Source organism: Malaclemys terrapin, chromosome 2 (assembly GCF_027887155.1).
Source record: "Malaclemys terrapin pileata isolate rMalTer1 chromosome 2, rMalTer1.hap1, whole genome shotgun sequence".
Classification (NCBI taxonomy): domain Eukaryota; kingdom Metazoa; phylum Chordata; order Testudines; family Emydidae; genus Malaclemys; species Malaclemys terrapin.
Window position 1 is genome coordinate 230,937,367 of NC_071506.1, and position 20,977 is coordinate 230,958,343.

A 20,977-nucleotide genomic window follows, 5' to 3' on the forward strand; every position below is an offset into this window, starting at 1 on the left:
AAGGACATGACTCTTCACATAGATGTCAGAGAGTTGAGAGCTAGCCAGCTGGCGTGCCAGGTTTTCCTAACCCATATCAAGGGGAAAAAACTGCTCACTCTCACAGACCACACACAGTCAATGTTCAATCTCCACAGTCCGCTTGTCCCTGTTCTGCTATGAGGCAGTTATCTATGGGATTCTCGTATTGCCAACACAATCGATCTCAAAGTCTCTTTACTTCCAAGGATGCAGATAGAGCTGTCAGATCACCTAAGGAGGTCATTTGAGAGTTACCAGGAGTGGTCTATTTTCCACCTCTGGGGGATTCCCAAGTAATTCTGTTTGCAATGAGGTACAACAGAAAATGCCCACAGTTTTGGTCCCCACAAAGTCAGTCTGGGTTCCCTAATGGATGCTTTCTTGTTGTCCAGTCTCTTTAATCTCTCCTCATATGGAAGCTGTTCTGTGCCCCTAATAATTTTTGTTGCCCTTCTCTGAACCTTTTCCAATTTTAATACATCTCTTATTAGATGGCTCAACCAGAAAATCACACAGTATTCAAGGTGGGGGTGTACCATGGATTTATGTAATGGTATTATGATATTTTCTGTCTTATTATCTATCCCTTTCCTAGTGGTTCCTAACATTGTTAGCTTTTTGACTGCCTATGCACATTGAGCAGATGTTTTCAGAGAACTATCCACAATGACTCCCAAGATCTTTCTTGAGTGGTAGCAGCTAATTTAGATACTATTATTTGGTATGTATAGTTGAGATTGTTTTCCAGTGTGCGTTATTTTGCACTTATCAACATTGAATTTCATCTATTTTGTTACCCTGTCACCCACTTTTGTGAGGGTCCTTTGTAACTCTTCACACTCAGCTTTGTACTTTGTGTAATTTAGTATCATCTGCAAACTTTGCCACTTCACTGTTTATCCCCTTTTTCAGATCATTTATGAATACGTTAACAGCACAGGTCCCAGTACAGATACTGGTATTTATCGCTTTCCATTGCTTTCCATTCCAACAACTGACCATTTATTTCTATCTTTTATTTCCTATTTTTTAACCAGTTACTGATCCATGAGGAGCCCTTCCCTCTTATCTCATGTATGCTTTGCCTGGTCGCCTGCTCCACCCAAATCTGAAAGCACTCCATCTAATGGTGTGGATGCTCTATGGTTAGAGCTGGGAAGGAGTCCTGTTCAAAAGAGCTTCTAGATGTGCTATTCAATAGCAGAAAACTATCAACTAGGTTTACTTCCTTCTCTAAGTGAAAGCATTTCTCTATTTGGTCTCATTAGTCTAGTTTTGCCGATACATTCTTCAATCCAGCATACTTGGACTATCTTTTGTATCTGAAACTGCAAGCATTGGCCATTAGTTCCATCAAGATCCACTTACCAGATATCTCGGCCTTCAATCCTCAGGTGGATAACAGTCTGTCTTTTCTAATAGAATATCAATAAGATTTTTGAAAGGCCTGGAAAGATTGTACCCTCAGGTAGGTTTCAGAGTGGTAGCCGTGTTAGTCATATCAGCAAAAACAACAAGGAGTCCTTGTGGCATCTTAGAGACTAACACATTTATTTGGGCATAAGCTTTTGTGAGCTAAAACCCACTTCATCAGATGTGGATTTTAGCCCATGAAAGCTTATGCCCAAATAAATTGGTTAGTCTCTAAAGTGCCACAAGGACTCCTTGTTTTTACCCTCAGGTACAAGATCCTGTTCTTCCATGGGACCTAAACTTGGTATTGTCAAAGCGTATGGGTCCTTCTTCTGAGCCTTTATCTACTTGTTTACTGCATCTTTCAATGAAGGCAGCATTTCTGGTGGCCATTGCTTCTGCTAGGAGGGTAGGTGAGCTGCGGACCCAGATGTCTGCTCTGCGTTATACTGTTTTCTTTAAAGACAAAGTTTACCTGTGTCCTCATGCAAAGTTTGTCTTGGAAATGGTATCTAACTTCCATGTCAACCAGGTGATTTACCTATATCTTCGTTCTTTCCCAAGCCAGACTTGAATAAAGGTGAGGAAAGGCTGCTGCATACTCTGGATAGTAAGAGAGTATAGGCTTGTCAGATCCAAGCAGTTACATCAGTATTCTCAGCTCTTTTTGGCAGTTAAAGACAGTGTGACGCAGCTCCAAGTTCCTTCTTGGAGAGAGAATCTTGGATACCCTCGTGTATTTTCTTGTGCTTCTGTTTAGCTAATGTTATCCCACCAGGCAGTGTGACAAGACCGCAAGCAGCTTCTGTGGCCTTCCTGGGTAAAGTTGCTATCCTAAATATTTGTAAGGCAGCAATTTGGTCTTTGGTGCACATTTGCTTCCCATTATGCTATCACTCAACAAGCTAGAAATAATGCCAGATTTCGGTGAGTTGTCCTTCAGTCTTTGTTCAGATAGGCTCCAATTCCATCCCTTTCATGGCTTTTGAGTCACTAAGAGTGGAATGCAATCGTATGCAAGCACTCAAGAAAAAACTTACTTACCTGTTCTGTAACTGTTGTGCTTCGAGATGTGTTGCTTGTGACCATTGTATGACCTGCCCTCCTACCCCTTTGATTGGGAGCTTTTCTGACAAGAAGGAATTGAGGGAGTTTGGGGCCAGCTCCACCCTTCATGTCTACAGTCAGTAGTGCACGGCAGTGGAATGCTCAAGCTGTTGCAACAGGAACAGATTAGTGGGAGATGTCGCCACTTCCAGGGAACTGCCTGAGATAAGCAGCAGCCCACACCCAAACTCCCTCCCAGAGTCAGCACCCTGAACACACACCCCCCCCTCCCCCATTGACGCACGGCTTGCGGTGGGGCTGCTGTTGGGGCTGTGCGCTCCCCTTCCCCATGGCTCCAGTGGGGCTGTGAGCCGTGTATCCCAATGTTTTATTCTTGCCATCTGGTCACCCTATCAGAGAAACAATTCTACATTAAGTTTAATACAGGACTTTTCCTTAAATTTAGCTTGCCATTTCTGTTCTGCTTTTGTTGGAACAATTCTTTCCCCAGTTTTCCATCAAATTCCTCTTTATCTACTCTTGTTCACACGTGATCTAATACCCCTAAAATATAGCACATTTTTAAAAGTATAAATAAAAAGTGGAACAAGATGAATGCCAACCATAAATCCTGTGAAAATATTTTGTTTTCCCTCTTGCATCCTTATCCTTTCTACTCTCCCACTTTTTTTTTTTTTTTGGGTGCAAATAATAAGATTGTTAGCTCCTCAAAGGAGGTACTTTGTGGTTTTATGTCTGTAAGGTTCACCTCTACTATAGCTGTAGCTATACCAGTAGCTGAGGTGAGGGCCCTTCTTCCTCAAAACTGGAAGGGGAAGAGTGAGTCTGGGGTCATATAAAATATAAAACTATTACTTGTAAAAAAACAAAGATTGGGCCTCACCTGAGCCTCCCTTTTTGGAAAGCTTCCCAATTACATGAATAAGGATAACACAGTTATAGTCACAAAGAGAGATCTAGGATTATGAATCCTCATGCTTCAGGGGCCTGAGATCAGGAAGACATGTCCACTGTTGGCTCTACAGTATGGATTGATGGGTTTTACATCTTTCTCTGAAGAATTAGCCATTATCTGAGAAGGCATATAGAACTAGACAAACCATCAGTTTCTTCCAGTTTGATAGTTCCTATAGTAATTTTTAATATAAATGTGTATGTGGGATTTTTTCTTGAGGATATTCATACAGTTTTGATAACTATATTGGGAAACATGTTTCAAGCTATGCTGGAAGATAATTCAATATGCAACCATTGATATATCTTGATATGTCACTAAATTGGAATCAAAATGCTTGATAGTCAGTAATGAAGACTGTATCTGAAATTTTGAAATTGGTTCTGTCGTAATTAGAGGTTCTCTTTGGTGGTTTCCTTGAGACCTGTAATTTTTCCCTCATAATCATGTTTTTTTATTATTATTATTTTGAGTATAGGTGCCTCCTTTAATGCAGAAAACTGATTCCGATCCTGAACATTGCCGTGTTGCCGCACAGCTTGATGACAATGTGAGTCTGATTTTTATTTTAGATTTGTTTAGCTACTTAATTTTAAAGTAGCAATGTGTATTTTGTTTCAGTTTGTATTGTTTACTTGCTCTATGCTGTACTGTTTATTGGCATCAGAAATTACACCAGAGGGAAAATTGGAAACAGCACTTTAAAGTAAAAAAAATTAAAAATGTTCTGAAATAAAATTGACACATTTCATTCTAAAATGTTTAGAAGCTGTTTTAATACTAAATGATGTGCATGGTAATGTGGTAAATGTTGCCTATCTATTATTACTTCTGTGACTATCCTCAAAGATAGAATAGGGTTGCAGTCTTAATAGTATTCAGCTAAATTTGATTCTGAGATCTTTAAAACTAGCAAACATCGTCAGTATTGGTGATCAGAGAGAATTGTTTTAAAGACAATTTAAAAAAAAAAATTCCTAAACAATCAATGTTCAATCTGTGGACCCTGAAGTACATAAAGGAAAAAATATTAGAAACGTGATAGTTAAGTTTAAAATGTTAAGCTCTTGATGTTCTCATAAGCTATGGTATTTTCCCAGTGTTCTGATTGATACACTGATCATATGTGTGAAACATAGTTGAATAAAATCTTTTATCCGTAACTAGGACTGAAGGCCCTTTAGATTACTAGTGATTATATGCAGATTTGTCATGGTCATAAATCTGCACCTGTTCCACACTTCACATTTTTATTTGTCACATCAAAGCATTCCAGTTTGTCTTCATGTGCATAACTGCTACCAGGGTTCTGGTAAATGCTGTTTTGCTCAAGTAACAAAGGCTTCAGTTCTTTTGTTTTGCAATGATTTCATCTAATACAATTGTTTATCTATAGATTTTGATTACTTCGGAATTTCTTGTATTCTGAGACACTGAGCTCAGCCAAAACAGATTAACATAGAAAGTACATATATACCATTTTAGCACTAAAATGAGCAGAAGTTAGAATTACTGTACATCCCTTTTTCTGCAGTTCAATTTTTCTGAAAAAGTGTAGCATCTACTTAGTCTTAAAAGTTCATTTTGAAAGAGTAGTGTTTGGACATTTGAATTTTGCACCATATTTCAGGATATTTTACATTTAGAACTTTTCCTGAACTTCACACAATGCCAGGAAATTCATAGTCAAACCTTTAGATAATATAATTTTACTACATTTCTCTTCTGTTAGCATTGCAAAGAATCAATAGTATAAGGAAGATTTAGTTGGCTTATATCTCACTAACAAAATTGTGAACTAAGGCTAAAATTTTCAAAAAGAGAAATTAGGCTTCAAAGTCTATATTTAGGTTCCAAAATATGAACCAGTTCTTGAGCCCCCAACTTCAGTAATTGGTGTTGCATCCTGAGCACTCTTGAAAATCTAGCCATTTACTTAAGTATATCGATTTAGGCTGGGATTTTTAAGGGATCCTTAGAGAGTTAGGTGCCCAAATCCCATTGAAATTCAGTAGGAATTAGGCACCAAGTCCTTTTTGGCTCCGTTCAAGTATAGGGAACTATTTTTCAAATCTTGGCTTTAGTTCCAATTGCATGTGGAAATTCTGCTCTCAACTATAGTTGTGCAACTCCATTGTTGGCAAATTATGCCTTCTGAAACACCCAGGGCCAGCTCCAGGCACCAGCTGAGCAAGCAGGTGCTTGGGGCGGCCAAGGGGAAGGGGCGGCATGTCGAGCTCTTCGGCGGCAATTCGGCGGAGGGTTCCTGTCCCTCTCGGAGGGAAGGACTGCTGCCGAATTGCCGCCGAAGAAGAAAGTGGTGCGGTGGAGCTGCTGCCGATCACGGCACTTTTTTTCCCCCAGCTGTTTGGGGCGGCAAAAACGCTGGAGCCAGCCCTGGAAACATCTTTACTATCTCATTGAATATAATGGAGTTGCACAAGTAAAAACAGTTTGTCTCTGCAGTTAGAAACTTGTGAACTAACTTTTCCCATAGTTGTATTGACTCTGCAATTGACTTTTACAGGAGTAAAATATAGTAATGTTGTAATATCAGTTAAGGAAGTAGATTCCATTTTAGTCACTTTTTAGAGTAAAGCCTTACTGTAAGATATTTAAATGTGACTGAATCGCATGCTTAGTTTGAAATTTTTGCCTGAAGCAGTGAATTCACCCTTTACATCAGAGATTTACAGAGGGCACAATAAGTTTTCTTAGACTTTTCTTATGTTCCATGTGGGTACAGGTTTGTTAAAACAATACTAATTGGAATAAAAACCAAGAAACTCGGTTAATATTTTTGTGTGGATTTCTTTTGTTTTTTAATAACCACTTCTGGCTGATTCACAATCTAGCATGAGTTGATTTCATATGTTGAAATGGCTGCTCTAGATAAGTTATTGTCTTACATGTAAATGTATTGGATAAAAATGAAGTTATTTACCTAATAGTGTCAGTCAATCTGTAAACTTATATTTTGGTATATGTACCATACAGCACATGGATAATAGACCCTACTGCTCACCTATAAAGAGACATTTGTTATCAGTTTTTTCAGATTGTTTTTGACATGGTCAGATACTACAGTGATGGATATCAATATAAAATGCTAAGATAAAAATTGAAAAAAATCAATATAAAGATTAACAGTTACTGCAATTTCACAGTAGTCTCAAGTTAAATATCTAGTATTTGAAGCTATAAATCTTTTTGCAGTATCTCTGTAAATATAGTGTCACTGTAAAATAGCAGCCTATGCAACTTTTAAAAATAAACACAATTTTTACTACAGAACCACAGTGAAGCATTTGAAGACAACAGAACTTTGTCTGCCCACCGCTGCTAAGTTAAAAACACAGGTCCTGTGGAATCAGCTAACACTGACAGCTTACTTCTGCGTCAGGCTCAGATTGAACTCAAAGAATAAAAGTTTGGGTTCTGTAGAAATGGAAGAGTGGTCTGCAATTGGGCACCTTCCTTTCAGAGCCACTGTTGCTACTGCTGCATTCAAAAGAAAGGGTATCCAGACAAAAGCCACTCCTTGAGTTTCTGCTTCGCTCTTGGAAGCACTGTTGCGATCTGAAGAAGAGAAGAATAAGATGCCCTTCTAAGTAATACTGCTGCCACCTTCTGTATCTGGTTCTGAACTGGCCTCAGTAATGCATCCTGGCCTCAGTAATGCAGTAGATCGGGGTAGGCAACCTATGGCACGCGTGCCGAAGGCGACACACGAGCTGATTTTCAGTGGCACTTGCACTGCCCGGGTCCTGGCCACCGGTCCGGGGGGGCTCTTCATTTTAATTTAGTTTTAAATGTGAAGCTTCTTAAACATTTTAAAATCCTTATTTACTTTACATATATAACTAAACTATTATTGTATTATAGACTTATAGAAAGAGACCTTCAAAAACGTTAAAATGTATTACCGGCACGCGAAACCTTAAATTAGAGTGAATAAATAAAGACTTGGCACACCACTTCTGAAAGACTGACGACCCTTGCAGTAGATTCTGTTTTAGGACATATTTTTAAAAGACCATACTTAAACCTAGTTTAATTTAAAAATTAAAAGCCATGAATGATTCCATCCTGGGAAAGAGAGATTTCAGACCATAGGAAACTCTTTTAATTATTGACTTCTTTCAGAAAGACAATGCATGTGACTTAGTGTGGAAGCACTAAGACTCTTAACTTTAACAATTGTGGTAGATGTTACCTTAATTGCCTGAGCTGGAATACAGGTTTTCTGTTTATACTTTGCCTTTTACTCTTCATATCTAGGTGGATGACAATATCCCTCTTAGAGTAATGCTGCTCCTTATGGATGAAGTCTTTGATTTAAAGGAGAGAAATCAGTGGTTAAGAAGAAATATAAAAAATCTACTTCAACAGCTTATTAGAGCAACATATGGAGACACGATCAATAGGTACCAGGTTTTTTAATTCATGCTCAATAGTTGTATGAGAGTTTGTGAATCATGTCTAGAAAATTATCCTGTATTACTTAGTTGTAATGTTCTAATCATTGTGCATCTGCAAATGTAAGCTCACTGCTTGAACGCAGTTTTTTCTTTCTGAGATTATAAACAGATCGTTAAAGATGGAATGAGATGGAAACAGATTTTTTTAAAAAGGTCATTTTTAGTGTCTGTTGCATAAGACATGGAATGCATCTTATTTAAACTTCTCTAAAAATTTGTTGCATATGTTAATATAATGAATTCATACTTCTAGAACTATCAACTAATGTTGACATTGTGTAAGCGTTGTGTAAACTTTACTTTTTATAGTGTGCAACTGTTTATAAGATTTATTACTTCTTGCGCTATTAAACACTTGAGTCAATCAAATGGCCATAAAACTGAAGCCCTACAATCTACCAGACTGGATGTATTGTACATAGTTGTACTGTATGTATCAGAACTGGTGTCAACAAGATGTTTTTTGTTGGAAAATGCCAATTTGTTAAAGCTCAAACTTTTCATGGGAAAGGGGTGGTTTTAATAAACTTTGAGACTCAAAAACTTTTTGGAAAAATAAATCATAATTGTCACCATTTCATTTTGATGCTTTCACAATGAAAAATTCCAGTTTTCCCATTTTAAATGGCTATTCATTAAAAAATTTAATATAGGAAAAATTTAATATAGGGGAAAAAATTAAATGGTTGAAATCAAAACAAAGTATTTAGAAATTATAGAAACAAAATGTTTTGGCCCAAACTGAATGTTTTTTTATTTTTCCATTCATGAAAGTATGAGATTTTGACTTTTCATCTGATTTGGCATGGGAAAATGTTTTGATATGTCCAATTTTTGTTGGATGGCAAAACTTTCCCTGTCAGCTCTAATAAGTAATGATATAGGAATTTACTGTATTAGTTTTTCTATTTCAGCATGTTAAGCAGTTTATTTAAGACCATCAAGACTTTTGATTTATAATTATATTAAAATGTACATGAATTGTTATACTTCTTTTAAAAAGCATGATCACTTTAGAGACAAACGCAGTTCTGTTTAATCCATATTCTGTCTCGCAAATGGTTTCAAAGATTACAGTGAAGTAGCACTATTCTAATCTCCCATTTCCCCATTCCACTAATAGGACACTGTTACATAATTCCATGAATCCACCCACCCAGAAGCAGGAGACAGAGCAAATTGTAAATTATTAATCTTGTATAAGGAATAACTTCACTTACCCTCTTCAGCCTAGAAGGGAAGAGACTATAACTATCTCCAAACATTTTTTATGTGCTTGGAGGTAGCAGGACTTGGTGAGTGATGTGTGTGTTCTCTGCATATGGTCTGTGTAGCTGGGCATGGGTCCCTGAGTAAGCAGCTGAGACAGGTGTTTGTTGGTGCCTTGGTAAGGGCTGTGTGCTTTGACCCTTGGACCTTTGATCAACCCTGATGTTTGAAGTCTGAGTGATTAATCACACCCTGGTGTTACGGGGTGGAGCTGAGCTAAACTGGGAGACTTAATATAAAAAGTCACTTGCTAGGCAAACTTGAAAGCTGCAAACAAAGGCAGATAACAGGAGAGTTTCAGAGGAAGTTTGGAGGGGACCGTGTGAGGCTTTCCTTCCAGTTACAGCTCTATGTATGATTCCACAATGGCCAGCAATGGAGCAGTAGTGGTGACCTGCAACAGATGTGCTATATTTTCTTGCCTACCTGAAGCCAGGAGGTACTTCCTCTGTATGAAGTTGGTGGCTATAATGGAAGAAAAGATTCTTGGATTGGAAGGTGAAATAGAAATGCTACTGAGAATCAAAGAAGCTGATAAGTTCGCTCCTAGGTACAAGGTTGGGCAGGTCATAACCACCAGAAGCAAGGGGTCAAGGTGGCATTCTACACAACTGCAGACAGATGAGGATGGCAAGCAGTGGCCACCAGAGAGAAGAGGATCAGGAGGAATTTCACGCAGCTAGAATCAATTGGAACCGTCTAGCTGTGTGGAATTTCTCCTGATTCTCTTCTCTCTGGTGGCCACAGCCTGCCATCTCATCTGTCTCCAGCTGTATAGCATGCCACCTTGACTCTTGCCTCTGGTGGTTATAAACTGCCAAACCTCCTCTCTGATTTTGCCTCTCTCCAATTCCATAGTGGCCAGCTCAGTGTAGAAACTGTGCAATATATCTCTCAAAATCCTGCTGATCCAAGGAAACTGAGAGAGATGGGGAGACATGGATGCAAATCTGTAAGAAAATTAAGCTTGCGCACAGAGATCACCAACCGTTTAAGCAAAACAAATGAGCCTTGTTGGGGATTCAGTACTCAGAAGAATTGGAAGCACATTCTGCAAGGCAGAGGTGGACTACAGGATGATTTGCTGCGTTCCTGGAGTTAAGATAGGATAGGCTTTTGAAGTCGACCAGCAAGAGTCCATTACTGATTGTTCATATCAGCATTATTGACACTGCGTCACGGGATATCTCGCAGATAAGATGACTTCAGTGAACTCAGAAGTGTGGTAAAGAAGAAGAAAGGGGGAGATATGAACACTCATTACAAAATCGAGATGCTGAGAACAAAATTAATTAAGGAATCAACATGAAGAAAAGAAAATTTTTAGTTGCTTGGGCACCAGTACTAGGAGCCTGGATAGCAAAAAAGAGCAACAGAAGTTGCTCATTTGTGAGCATAAATTAAATGTAGTTGGTATTATTGAAACCAGGTAAGATGATTCACATGACTGGAATATTAAAATCAATCACGATAATCTAATTCATTAAAAAGGATTGAGTGGGCAAAAGGGAAGGAGGAGTGGCACTCTATTAAAACTGGTATTACTTGTTTCTGTGTCCTGCCTATAATATGGGGGGCGGGAAGCTGCCCCCAACATGCTACAAAAACTCCACGGCCTACCTGTGTCACAACAACCGTTTTTCTGCATATAAAAGCCAGGGTGGGCATTAGGGCATAGCAAACTGGGCAATTGCCTGGGACCTATGCCACAATGGCCCCTGTGAAGCTATATTGATCAGGCTTCATCTCCACCCCCATGCAGCAGGGCTTCAGCTTTCTGCCCTGGGCCCTAGCGAGTCTAATACTGGCCCTGCTTGGCGGCCCCCCTGAAACCTGCTCACGGCCCTGCAGGGGGTGCCGGATGCCTGGTTGAGAACTACTGCTTTAAAGGGGCCAATTTCACAAAGCTGAAAACAAGCCAAATAAATTGGGGAAGAAGAATTTAATCAGAAAAATTTAATTGATGATTGGGAATTGTTTAAGAACACTTTAAAAGCCACAGTCCTACAATCAAAAAAGAAGGCTGTATTGGTTAAAACGAACCAGGTTTAGAAGGGAATGGAAGGCATTTGTAAAACATTAAAAAGAATATATAACAAATGGAAGAAAGGGGAAGTTGATAGTAATGAAAATAAATCAGAAACTAGGAATTGTAGAAAATTGATAAAGTAAGCAAAAGGACACAAGGAGATATCTATGGCTACCAGAGTTAAGGATGATAAGGAGTTTAAGTATATTAGGAACAAAAAAATCTTAACAATGGTATGGGTCAATTACTAGATGGAAATGGGAGAATTATTACTAGTGGAGAAGAGTCAGAATTGTTCAATACATATTTTTGTTCTGGAAACAAGCCAGATGAAGTCATACTGTATGATAACACACCTTCCATTCCATTGGTATCTTATGTTAAACAGCAGCTACTAAATTAGACACTTTTTAATGAATAGGGAGGTGCAGGGAACTTGCATCCAAGAGTATTTAAAGAGCTTGCTGAAGAGCTTTCTGGATGGTTAATGTTGATTTTTAGTAAGTCTTGGAACATGACATTACAGAAGACTGTAAAAAAGCTAATGTGGCATTATTTTAAAAAGGGTAAACGGGATGATCTAGGTATTTATAGGCCTGTCAGTCTGACATCTATCCCAAACAAGATAATGAAGCACCTGATATGGGATTTGATAAATAAAAAATTAAAGGAGGGTAATATAATGAATACAAATCAACATGGGTTTATGGAAAATAGAACTTGTCAAACTAACTTGATAACATTTTTTGGTGAGATTACTAGTTTGGCTGATGGAATAGACTTCTGTAAAGCATTTGACTTGGTACTTCACAACATTTTGATTAAACTAGAACAATACAAAATTAATATAACACAAATTAAGTTACCGGTAGTTTAAAGCTGGCTAATTGAAAGGTCTCAAAGTGTAATTGTAAATGTGAATGATCATTGAATGGGGGTGGTTCTTGGTCATATGCTATTTAACATTTTTTTTATCAGTGATCTGGAAGAAAATGGAAAATCATCACTGGTAGTTTGCAGATGACACAAAAATTGGGGGAAGTGGTAATAATGAAGATAATAGGTCGCTGATACAGAGCAATCTGGATGTTTTGTAAACTGGGCACAAGCAAATAATGTGTGTAAATGTAAACATCTAGGAAAAAAGAATGTAGGCCATGCTTGCATAATGGGGACTCTATCCTGGGAAGCAGTGACTCTGAAGAAGATTTTGGGGTTATGTTGAATAGTCTGCTGAACATGAGCTCCCAGTCAGATGCTGTGGCCAATTGGACTAATGTTATCCTTGGATACCTAAACAGAGGAATTTCGAGTAGGAGTAGAGAAGTTTTATCCTCTGTATTTGGCACTGCTGGAATAGTGTGTCCCATTGTGGTGTCCATAATTCAAGAAGGATGTTGATAAGTTTGAGAGGATTCAGAGAAAAGCCACGTCAATGATTAAAGGATTAGAAAACATGCCTTAATATAGATAGCCTTCTCTTGATAAGATAATTAGATTGAGCTCCTTGAGTCTAAGGGGTGACTTGATTGCAGTCCATACATACCTATTGGAAACAGAAATTTGATAATGGTCTCTTCAGTCTAGCAAACAAAGGTATAATATCGAGTGGCTGAAAATTGAAAATTCTTTAATTGCTCTCCTTTCTGCATCAATATGATGTAATGATCTAATGTTCTGTTTGTAGGATGGGAAAGAAGGTAAATTACCTAATGGCAATCTGGGTTGTAGGCTTCTTCTGTTCTCCACCCTTCTTCATCCTTTTTCTTTCCTACTTCTGTTGGGGTAAACATATTTAACTTTAGAAGTATTCAAAATGGGTGAATTTAAACCTTAAGTGAGACCGAGAATGAACACATGGCTTTCTGGTGTGATAACTTGATATGCTCTATCTGTGGAATGGTGAAAAGGAGAGATGATGCACTTTTTTGTTTTTCTTGAATATTGTTTGAAGTTTTAACTACTTTAAAGCACTCTTTACTTAAAGAACTCTGCTTCCTGATGCCCTTTGAAAAGTAAAATGAGAGAGATCACTGATCCGTCTCACTTTGAATTTAGAAAAATAGTTGATCATGTTGACTCGATGACATCTCCTGAGCAAGTAGCAGATGCAGTGAAACGCTTCAGGTGTGTTTTATATATATCTTTTTTATTGAAAAAAATATATAAACTGATACCCGTATAGGCTAACTGATATTTAACGATTGTCCTCCTACCTCAGCAATGGAATCAGTTTAAGCTGTCAAAGACAGTGAGTCCACTTCACACCAGAAATTCTGCCTCTATACAAGATTTAGATAGGTAGTTTATATCCTTTGTAAAGATTTTATGATATATAAATTATTCATTACTTGAACAGAGAATATTCTGTGGCTAGTCTTTTTAATTTTTTCTTTTTTGGAAAGGGGTAAATTATTCAGTACCTGTTCTAAACTGTTGCAAAATTGTTTTATACTTTTAAACAGTAGTTAAGTTTCATTCCAATGATGGGTGAAGTGGCTTGTTTTTTTTCATGCAAGTGTATAATATGTTATAGCAGAGCAGCAACAATTACTGTAGTTAAAACCTTGCCACAGGTTATTACTAATATTTGTCTATATCAGGGGTCTGCAACCTTTCAGAAATGGTGTGCCGAGTCTTCATTTATTCACTCTAATTTAAGGTTTCGTATGCCAGTAATACATTTTAATGTTTTTAGAAGGTCTCTTTCTATAAGTCTATAATATATAACTAAACTATTGTTGTATGTAAAGTAAATAAGGTTTTTAAAATGTTTAAGAAGCTTCATTTAAAATTAAAAGCAGCATCCCATGGACCAGTGGCCAGGACCCAGGCAGTGTGAGTGCCACTGAAAATCGGCTCGCGTGCCACCTTTGGCACACATGCCATAGGTTGCCTGTCCCTGGTCTATACATTCATAACACTTGAACTTTCTTTTGGAACTTTCAGCCCATCGAGTAATCATCAGTTTTTTAAAAAAGTATGAGCTAAAGGAATCTATTTGTACTACATCACTTATAGAATGCTGTCCTTGTAGAAGCCTCAAGAACGTGCTAAAATAGTCATAAGATATGTAGGATGAGCTCTTGAGAAACATGGTTCACAAGATTGCCTGTTTAGCAAAGAAGATGGATATCTGACAGGTATTTTCATCTGAAGAGAGAAACACCTAAAGATTCAAAGGATAGTACTAACAGACCCCATAACAAAGGGTCTATGACATTAGTCTTCTGGACACTCTCTTCCAGTCTGTTTAGATATGGACAAGACTATATGTGAGGATGTTGCAGAGGTTTCATCTCTCACTGGAATTACTGAGTGAATTTCATAGTTTCTCCAAAGGTAGAATAGATCTCCAGACTGTGGTCCATGTTTTATGTGGATGAGTGCAGTTATGTATCAAATTGAAACTGCTTTCCCAGCAATGCAAGAGCTCAAAATGTGGGTTTTACATTGTTCTGACTCTAGTCATTAATATATGGCATGGGCCCAACTGTGAGGCTCTATTGAATACCTTTCCAAAACAGTAGTTCCAAATAAGTAACTTCAGCGTTTGTCATTTATCCAACAGAGCAATTGCAGATAGACTAGATAGAGTAAAGGCAGATTGACTAGCAAGACAGACAATTGCAGAGACTGGAACTTTCAGTCCATACATTTCCTTAGATAATGTACATGTTTGAAACTAAAAAGTTATTAATAGACAAAATTTTAAGACCGTTTTCATTGATAGGATAGCAGGATTGTCTACATTTTCCTCATTTCTCTCCTTGAATTGTCCAATTAAGAATACTGAGAGTCTATATGTCCTCTAATTGTAAATAGAAATAAAAAGAATCCCAATGTTTGGACCCTTTTAAAAAGTCAAAAATGCAGGCAGCATTGTTGTCACACAGATCAAACATTCCAAAGTCGTCATCTTGAGTTTTACTACCAAAAAATTTGAGTCTAAGTTATTATTAAAAGAGAGAGAGACTTATTGATATAAAGTGATTTGTAGACAAGTTACATATAGCTAATAAATTCAGGAGTATTTGGATGTTTTTGGCAGGAAAGGTGTGGGTGTGTAAATTTCCCCAAGGGGCTCAAGCAACAGACTCCCATACTGGAGTACATAGAGAGTAGTATGCAACTGTTAGTAACATTGCTGAGTTATGTTCCTTTTAAAAAAAAGAATTGACAAGCAAGAAATTCTTATTTTCTTATTCTACCAGTTCTGAAATGCACCTCAAATGATCAACAAAAGCATTTTGAGTATTAAAGATTTTTGCATGTCAACGTAATCTCTGAATGCCTTCAGTTTGTTCACATTATGCTATGAGATAGCTCACAGGGTTTAAAAATTTGATATTTTTTTTTAAAGAACTTGTTTTGATAGGCTTGTTTTTGTATTTGTTACAGAGATGCCTTTTGGCCCAATGGCATTTTAGCAGAAACTGTTCCACGCAGAAACAAAGATATTAGAATGCGAACGAGAGTGGCAGGGAAAACTAAACTACTGGAGATAATGCCAGGTGAGTAAGCTTCGAATATTTTAATATTTTTACTAGTATTGCACATTATTGGATTTTATATTATTACTAAGTTGAAGTAGGGGGGTCCCAATCTTTATTTAAAAGTGAAAGAAGTTAAACTACTGAAATGAATATCCATGGAGTAATTAAATGTCTGTTTAAACCGGGGGTGGGCAAACTTTTTGGCCCGAGGGCCACATCAGGGTTTCAAAACTATGGAGGGCTGAGTAGGGAAGTCTGTGCCTCCCCAAACAGCCTGGCCCCCGCCCCCTCCCACATCCCGCCCCCTGACTGACCCCCTCAGAACACCTGACCCATCTAACCCCCCCGGCTCCTTGTCCCCTGACCGTCCCCTCCTGGGACCCTCCGCCCATAACCGCCCCCCCAGGAACCCCACCCCCAGCCACCCCCCCGCTCCCTGACTGCCCCGAACCCTATCCAGACCCCCACCTCTACAGGCCCCCTGGGACTCCCACGACTATCCAACTCACTTCCCCGTCCCCTGACCTCTCCCCCCGAACCTCCGCCCCATTCAACCACCCCCTGCTCCCTGTCCCCTGACTGCCCCCCGGAACTCCTTGCCCCCTTACCATGCCAGAGCCAGCCACGCTGCTGCTCTGCCCAGCAGGAGCGGCGGGCCAGAGCACTGGCAGCGCGGCAAGATGAGGTGGCAGGGGTGGGGGGACAGCAGGAAAGGGGCCAAGCAAGATGGCCCCTTAGGCAGGATGTTACCCACGGGCCATAGTTTGCCCACCTCTGATTTAAACCCATATTTTTAACTGATTATCATAAGATTGAATATTTTTGGTTTAGTCTGACAGCTTGAGATTTCTCTTAGAACTAGTTCAGTATTAACTTAAACTAAAGATTTAATTTTTAAGTCTTGGACGTGCATGCTGCATGTAGATACCAACGGGCAGTAAAATGTATAACATTGGTTTGCATACGTATGACCAGTAAATAAAATTGCACGTCATATTCAACGATCTGTACTACTGTAATGAAACAACTTTTTTCTTTATGGTGCTGTTTTATTCTAGTTCTAATTTTTCTTGTCTCCAAGCTGCATTCCTTTTAAAACCTTTTCTATAAAATTCTGTCTGAATATTGCAATGGTTGATTTACAAGGAGTTCTACCTTTCCTATTAGTTAACGTATATGTACTTAAAATATGTATAAAACTACTTTATAACTCTTGTCATTTGTATAGATGAACTGAAGCACATCATAGGTGCTGAGACAACACGGAAAGGCATTCTTCGGGTCTTTGAAATGTTTCAGCACACTCAACTAAATAAGAGAATGGTATATGTCTTTCTGGAGGGCTTCCTGGAAACCTTATTTCCACAATATAAATTCCATGAGCTCTTCAGCAAACTGCATTCACGGTCAGAGCAGATGCAGAGATACAAGCAGAGACTACAATCTACTCAAGCGCCTTCCTTACAGAAAAGGTGACACTCCTAACTATTAAGCTGGTGTTTGTTTGTCCAGGACTAGTGGCAAAGGCATATTCTCTGGGGCTTAAAACTCACATGCTGTTGTTTTTGCACCAGTCTTTTAGTGTCACATATTAGATTATTAAAACATCCATAAGACCTGTGGATCTTTTCATCCTCACTTATATTGCAACCACTACCACAAAGGGATTTGTGTCTCAAATGATTTGGTGCATCTTCATGCAACATTGAGAAGAATATTGGCCAGTTATGTAAGGAGTATCAGTTTCTTCCATTCCTGACTGAATCGGTGATTGCAAGCAATGAAAAGTGCCAGGCTATATTTGCTGAGGGCTAAGCAAAGCACAACTACAGTGACAATGAGGGATTTGGCTAGTTTACCACTGGGAGATTGTGCAATGTGTGAGAATCAGGGGAGGTTTGTTTTGCATTATGATTGTTGAGGCATTGTGGGTCTTGATCAACATTCATGTAAAGGCTCAGCTAACAGGAATAGAAGTTTTTGGAACAGCTGGTTCTGGAAAAAAAAAGTTACAGTATGTCCCAAAAAGTACATTCACTAAGTAGAGGTTGAGCTAACATGGCTTTTACACCTCAAGTAACTTCACCTTCGTTTATTTTGAAAAAATAAACTAACATTGTATCTTGGTTGGTTTTGTTATTCAGTGGTGCAAGGCAGAGGTGCAGTAGAAAATAATAGACCCTTTATTCTAATGAATTTGTAACTTTAAGGGCCCTCTTCTGTTCTTATGGCACATGGCATACAGTTTGCATGCAGTTTAAATGGAAAAGGTGCATACAATTTTTATTGAAATTGTGCAATTGGTATCAGCTTTGAAGCATATCTCAAGTAGGTTGGCAGTGACAGAAGGATGGGATACATGCTCCAAGCAAGATAGACACCACACTAAATGAGTAGAAATGTGCAGTGAAAAAAAGCAAGTTACACACTACTTTTCCCAGTAAAACTAAGAATTATTTTAAAAGCCCACTGTACTTCATTTAAAATAGCCCTAGGATAGCTATGTACCCCTCACATGAAAAGTTGCTAGAATTTCTTGGTGCCTGACTTACACAAGATTCCTCTAGACTTCATTAAACAGTCGTGCAAACATTTGGAAATTCCTGAATGCATCACAATGTATATATGAAAATAGAAAAAGGAAACACAACTACAATATTTTTTTAAATAATCTTTTTTTATTGTTTGCATAATGTAAAATTTTAATAAATAAACCTATTCTACACAAGGCCCCAAGTCTATCCATTTACTTCCATAAAAATTAGTGTCTGATCAAGAATAAAGATTAATTACACTTATTTGGCCTTAGTATATGGCAGAGTTTGCATCCTCCTGTTTGGACTCCCCTTCTGTCTTGAGCGCCACCATCTAGGGCAAAGGATGGGAACCATAGACACTCCATTGTCTATTTTCCATTTTTTTAAATGTTAAAAAAGTATTTTCTAAATACTAATCTTTTAAATAGGATATTTAATGGATGACTGAACCAAGGTTCTCAGGTAGCAATCCACGCCCAGATGAGAACAAAAGATGGTTCCGTTGTCTGAGGGATGGAGAAGGGGACTTTTATGGGAGCATTCTGAGGGGAGGAACCAAACAGGCCCTCAAGGGTTGGCTCTGGAATCAAAACAGATCAAGTTTCCATACTGATTTTCTTTTTTCTCTTAGATTCCAATCAGATACTTTTTTTCATCATATTTCTCTTGTAGTGGATATCACTGACATTTGTCATATGGTATACATGTGCTCAAATGCACTTGTTTTTCTTTTTTGCAGATCTACATACTGTAAATTAAGTCCTTTCCCTTATGATTTCCAGGAAGGCAAAGACAGCACATGTGGAAGATTCCTTCCCCATAGCCCCATCTATGTATATTTCACCAGGTTCTAAAGAAACATAGTAATTAAGTGCTGTTGGAATTAACCATTTTTCCTCACATTTTTATATAAGGTAATAGATATGGTCATGGTTGAAATTCCTGTTGCTTACATGTCAGTCTAAATCTTACCCCTATGTCAGTATGTATCAGCATACTTGAAATCTAAAGGACAAGATATCAAGCAGGCTTTGTGTTTGGTGGTCCACACAATACATCAACTATTGGAAGGTAATGTACGGAAATACAGACTAGAAAAGAGACCTACAAAATAATTGTATAACCATACCAAATTCTATTTTTGAGTTACATTTGTAAATCACTTAATAATTACATATAGTACTTTGAAATCAGAAAGATAATATGGCAGTCTGTGAAACTTGTGGTGCCTCTTCTCTACGGGCACCCAGGCTAGCCTTCTGGAAGAACAATGGTCATGCTCGTATTGTAGGAGATTTTACAATTACTCCTGCATACATCTGCAGGAACACGAATGGTACATTATGTACCAGGTTTAATAAAGTCATTACACTTAATGCATTTACTGCATATACATACATATATATATATATATAAAAGGCTTTGGTCTTCTACTATTTTATTTCAGAATGTGGTTCTTAACTGTAGACAGGAACCATCAAAGATAAATAATTTTTATCAATATTTGTGTGTTGTTTAAATGGTTTACATGTTGACCATTTAAAATAATCAACCCTGCCAATCTGTGATATATTACCCTGTAAATGCCCCAAAATTGAATGTTAAAATACAGCACTTAACTGGCTATCTCCTAGCATTTGCGTGCTGCTACTAGCCGCTGAAAATAATTGTGCCATTGTCCAACAAATGCACTTATTTTAGCCTTAATTATTTTTAAGAGAAAATGAACAGTTGAACATTTCATTTGGTTCATCTTAAGCTTGTGTTGCTGGTGTTTGCTAGAACAAAACAGTTAACTTTAATGGTACCAGAATGTGTACCAAATTTTTTAAGAAGTAAAAATAAATAAATTCCACAATCTAAATTTTAATTTTGTGCAATATTTTCATTTAACGCATGTGTATTTGAATAATTGTAAAATAAATGCATTTTTAATGTTCCGAGGTCTAGGTTAAGTTGTCTCCTTAACCCAACAACTTACATTCTATTGTGGTTGCATCCGTTTAATTAAGGACTTGTTTTAAAAGTCTTGTTTGACACTCCTTGTAATCTCTCTTGTTATCAGTGATCTTTGCTCAACTGAGCATGGCTCGTATAGTACAAGGGAAAATCTAAAGAGCACATCTTATGAATATAGCTGTAATAAATGACTTGTGCATATCATTGTACAGTAAGTGTCAACTGTGTGCCTAATTGTTCTAATGATATTACCCTCCCCTCCTTTTGGCTAACAGAACGAACATGAATCAGAATGTCATGGTCATTTTTATTGAACGGCAAAGGATTCTAAATTTTTATTTGGAGTTTGCATTATGCTCTGTCCAACAGAAAAGCTGAAAAAATATTACACTAATAAAGAATTAACAATATTTTTTGCTGAGTCTGTAATTGATTTGTTTCAAAATAACTTTCCCATCAGAAGATGAACTGTCAGGTCTGAAAACTCACTACTCGGTACCATTTTGCCAAGTAGCATTAGGAGCTTGAATAATTTGTAAATATCTGCCAAAGAAATATTTTTGCTAGAATTGCAAAAGGTAGTACTGAAGAAGTCTGCAGAGTAATTTCCATTGGTAAATACTGGGTACAGATTCAATTCTTTAAAAAAGTTCATGACACAGTTCCATTTTCGCACCTGCATTCTAAAAAGATTGGAGCAATAAAGCCATGTGAGATACAAATAACTGCAGGCCTTCCTCAAACTATTC

General features: G+C 37.9%; 1 protein-coding gene across 3 annotated transcripts in view; it reads left to right on the forward strand.

Annotated features, from left to right (window-relative positions):
- The window catches only part of SNX13 (sorting nexin 13), a 150,551-nt gene extending 129,913 nt beyond the window's left edge, over positions 1-20,638 (forward strand). For all 3 annotated transcript variants that reach the window (XM_054020257.1, XM_054020259.1, XM_054020258.1), the window contains 6 exons: positions 3,936-4,007; positions 7,739-7,884; positions 13,295-13,363; positions 15,638-15,750; positions 16,961-17,204; positions 19,009-20,638. In XM_054020257.1, coding sequence (XP_053876232.1) covers positions 3,936-4,007; positions 7,739-7,884; positions 13,295-13,363; positions 15,638-15,750; positions 16,961-17,204; positions 19,009-19,123 — 759 coding nt within the window. In that variant the 3' untranslated portion in view covers positions 19,124-20,638. The remainder of the gene's footprint in view (positions 1-3,935; positions 4,008-7,738; positions 7,885-13,294; positions 13,364-15,637; positions 15,751-16,960; positions 17,205-19,008) is intronic.
- The last annotated feature ends 339 nt before the right edge of the window (positions 20,639-20,977 follow it).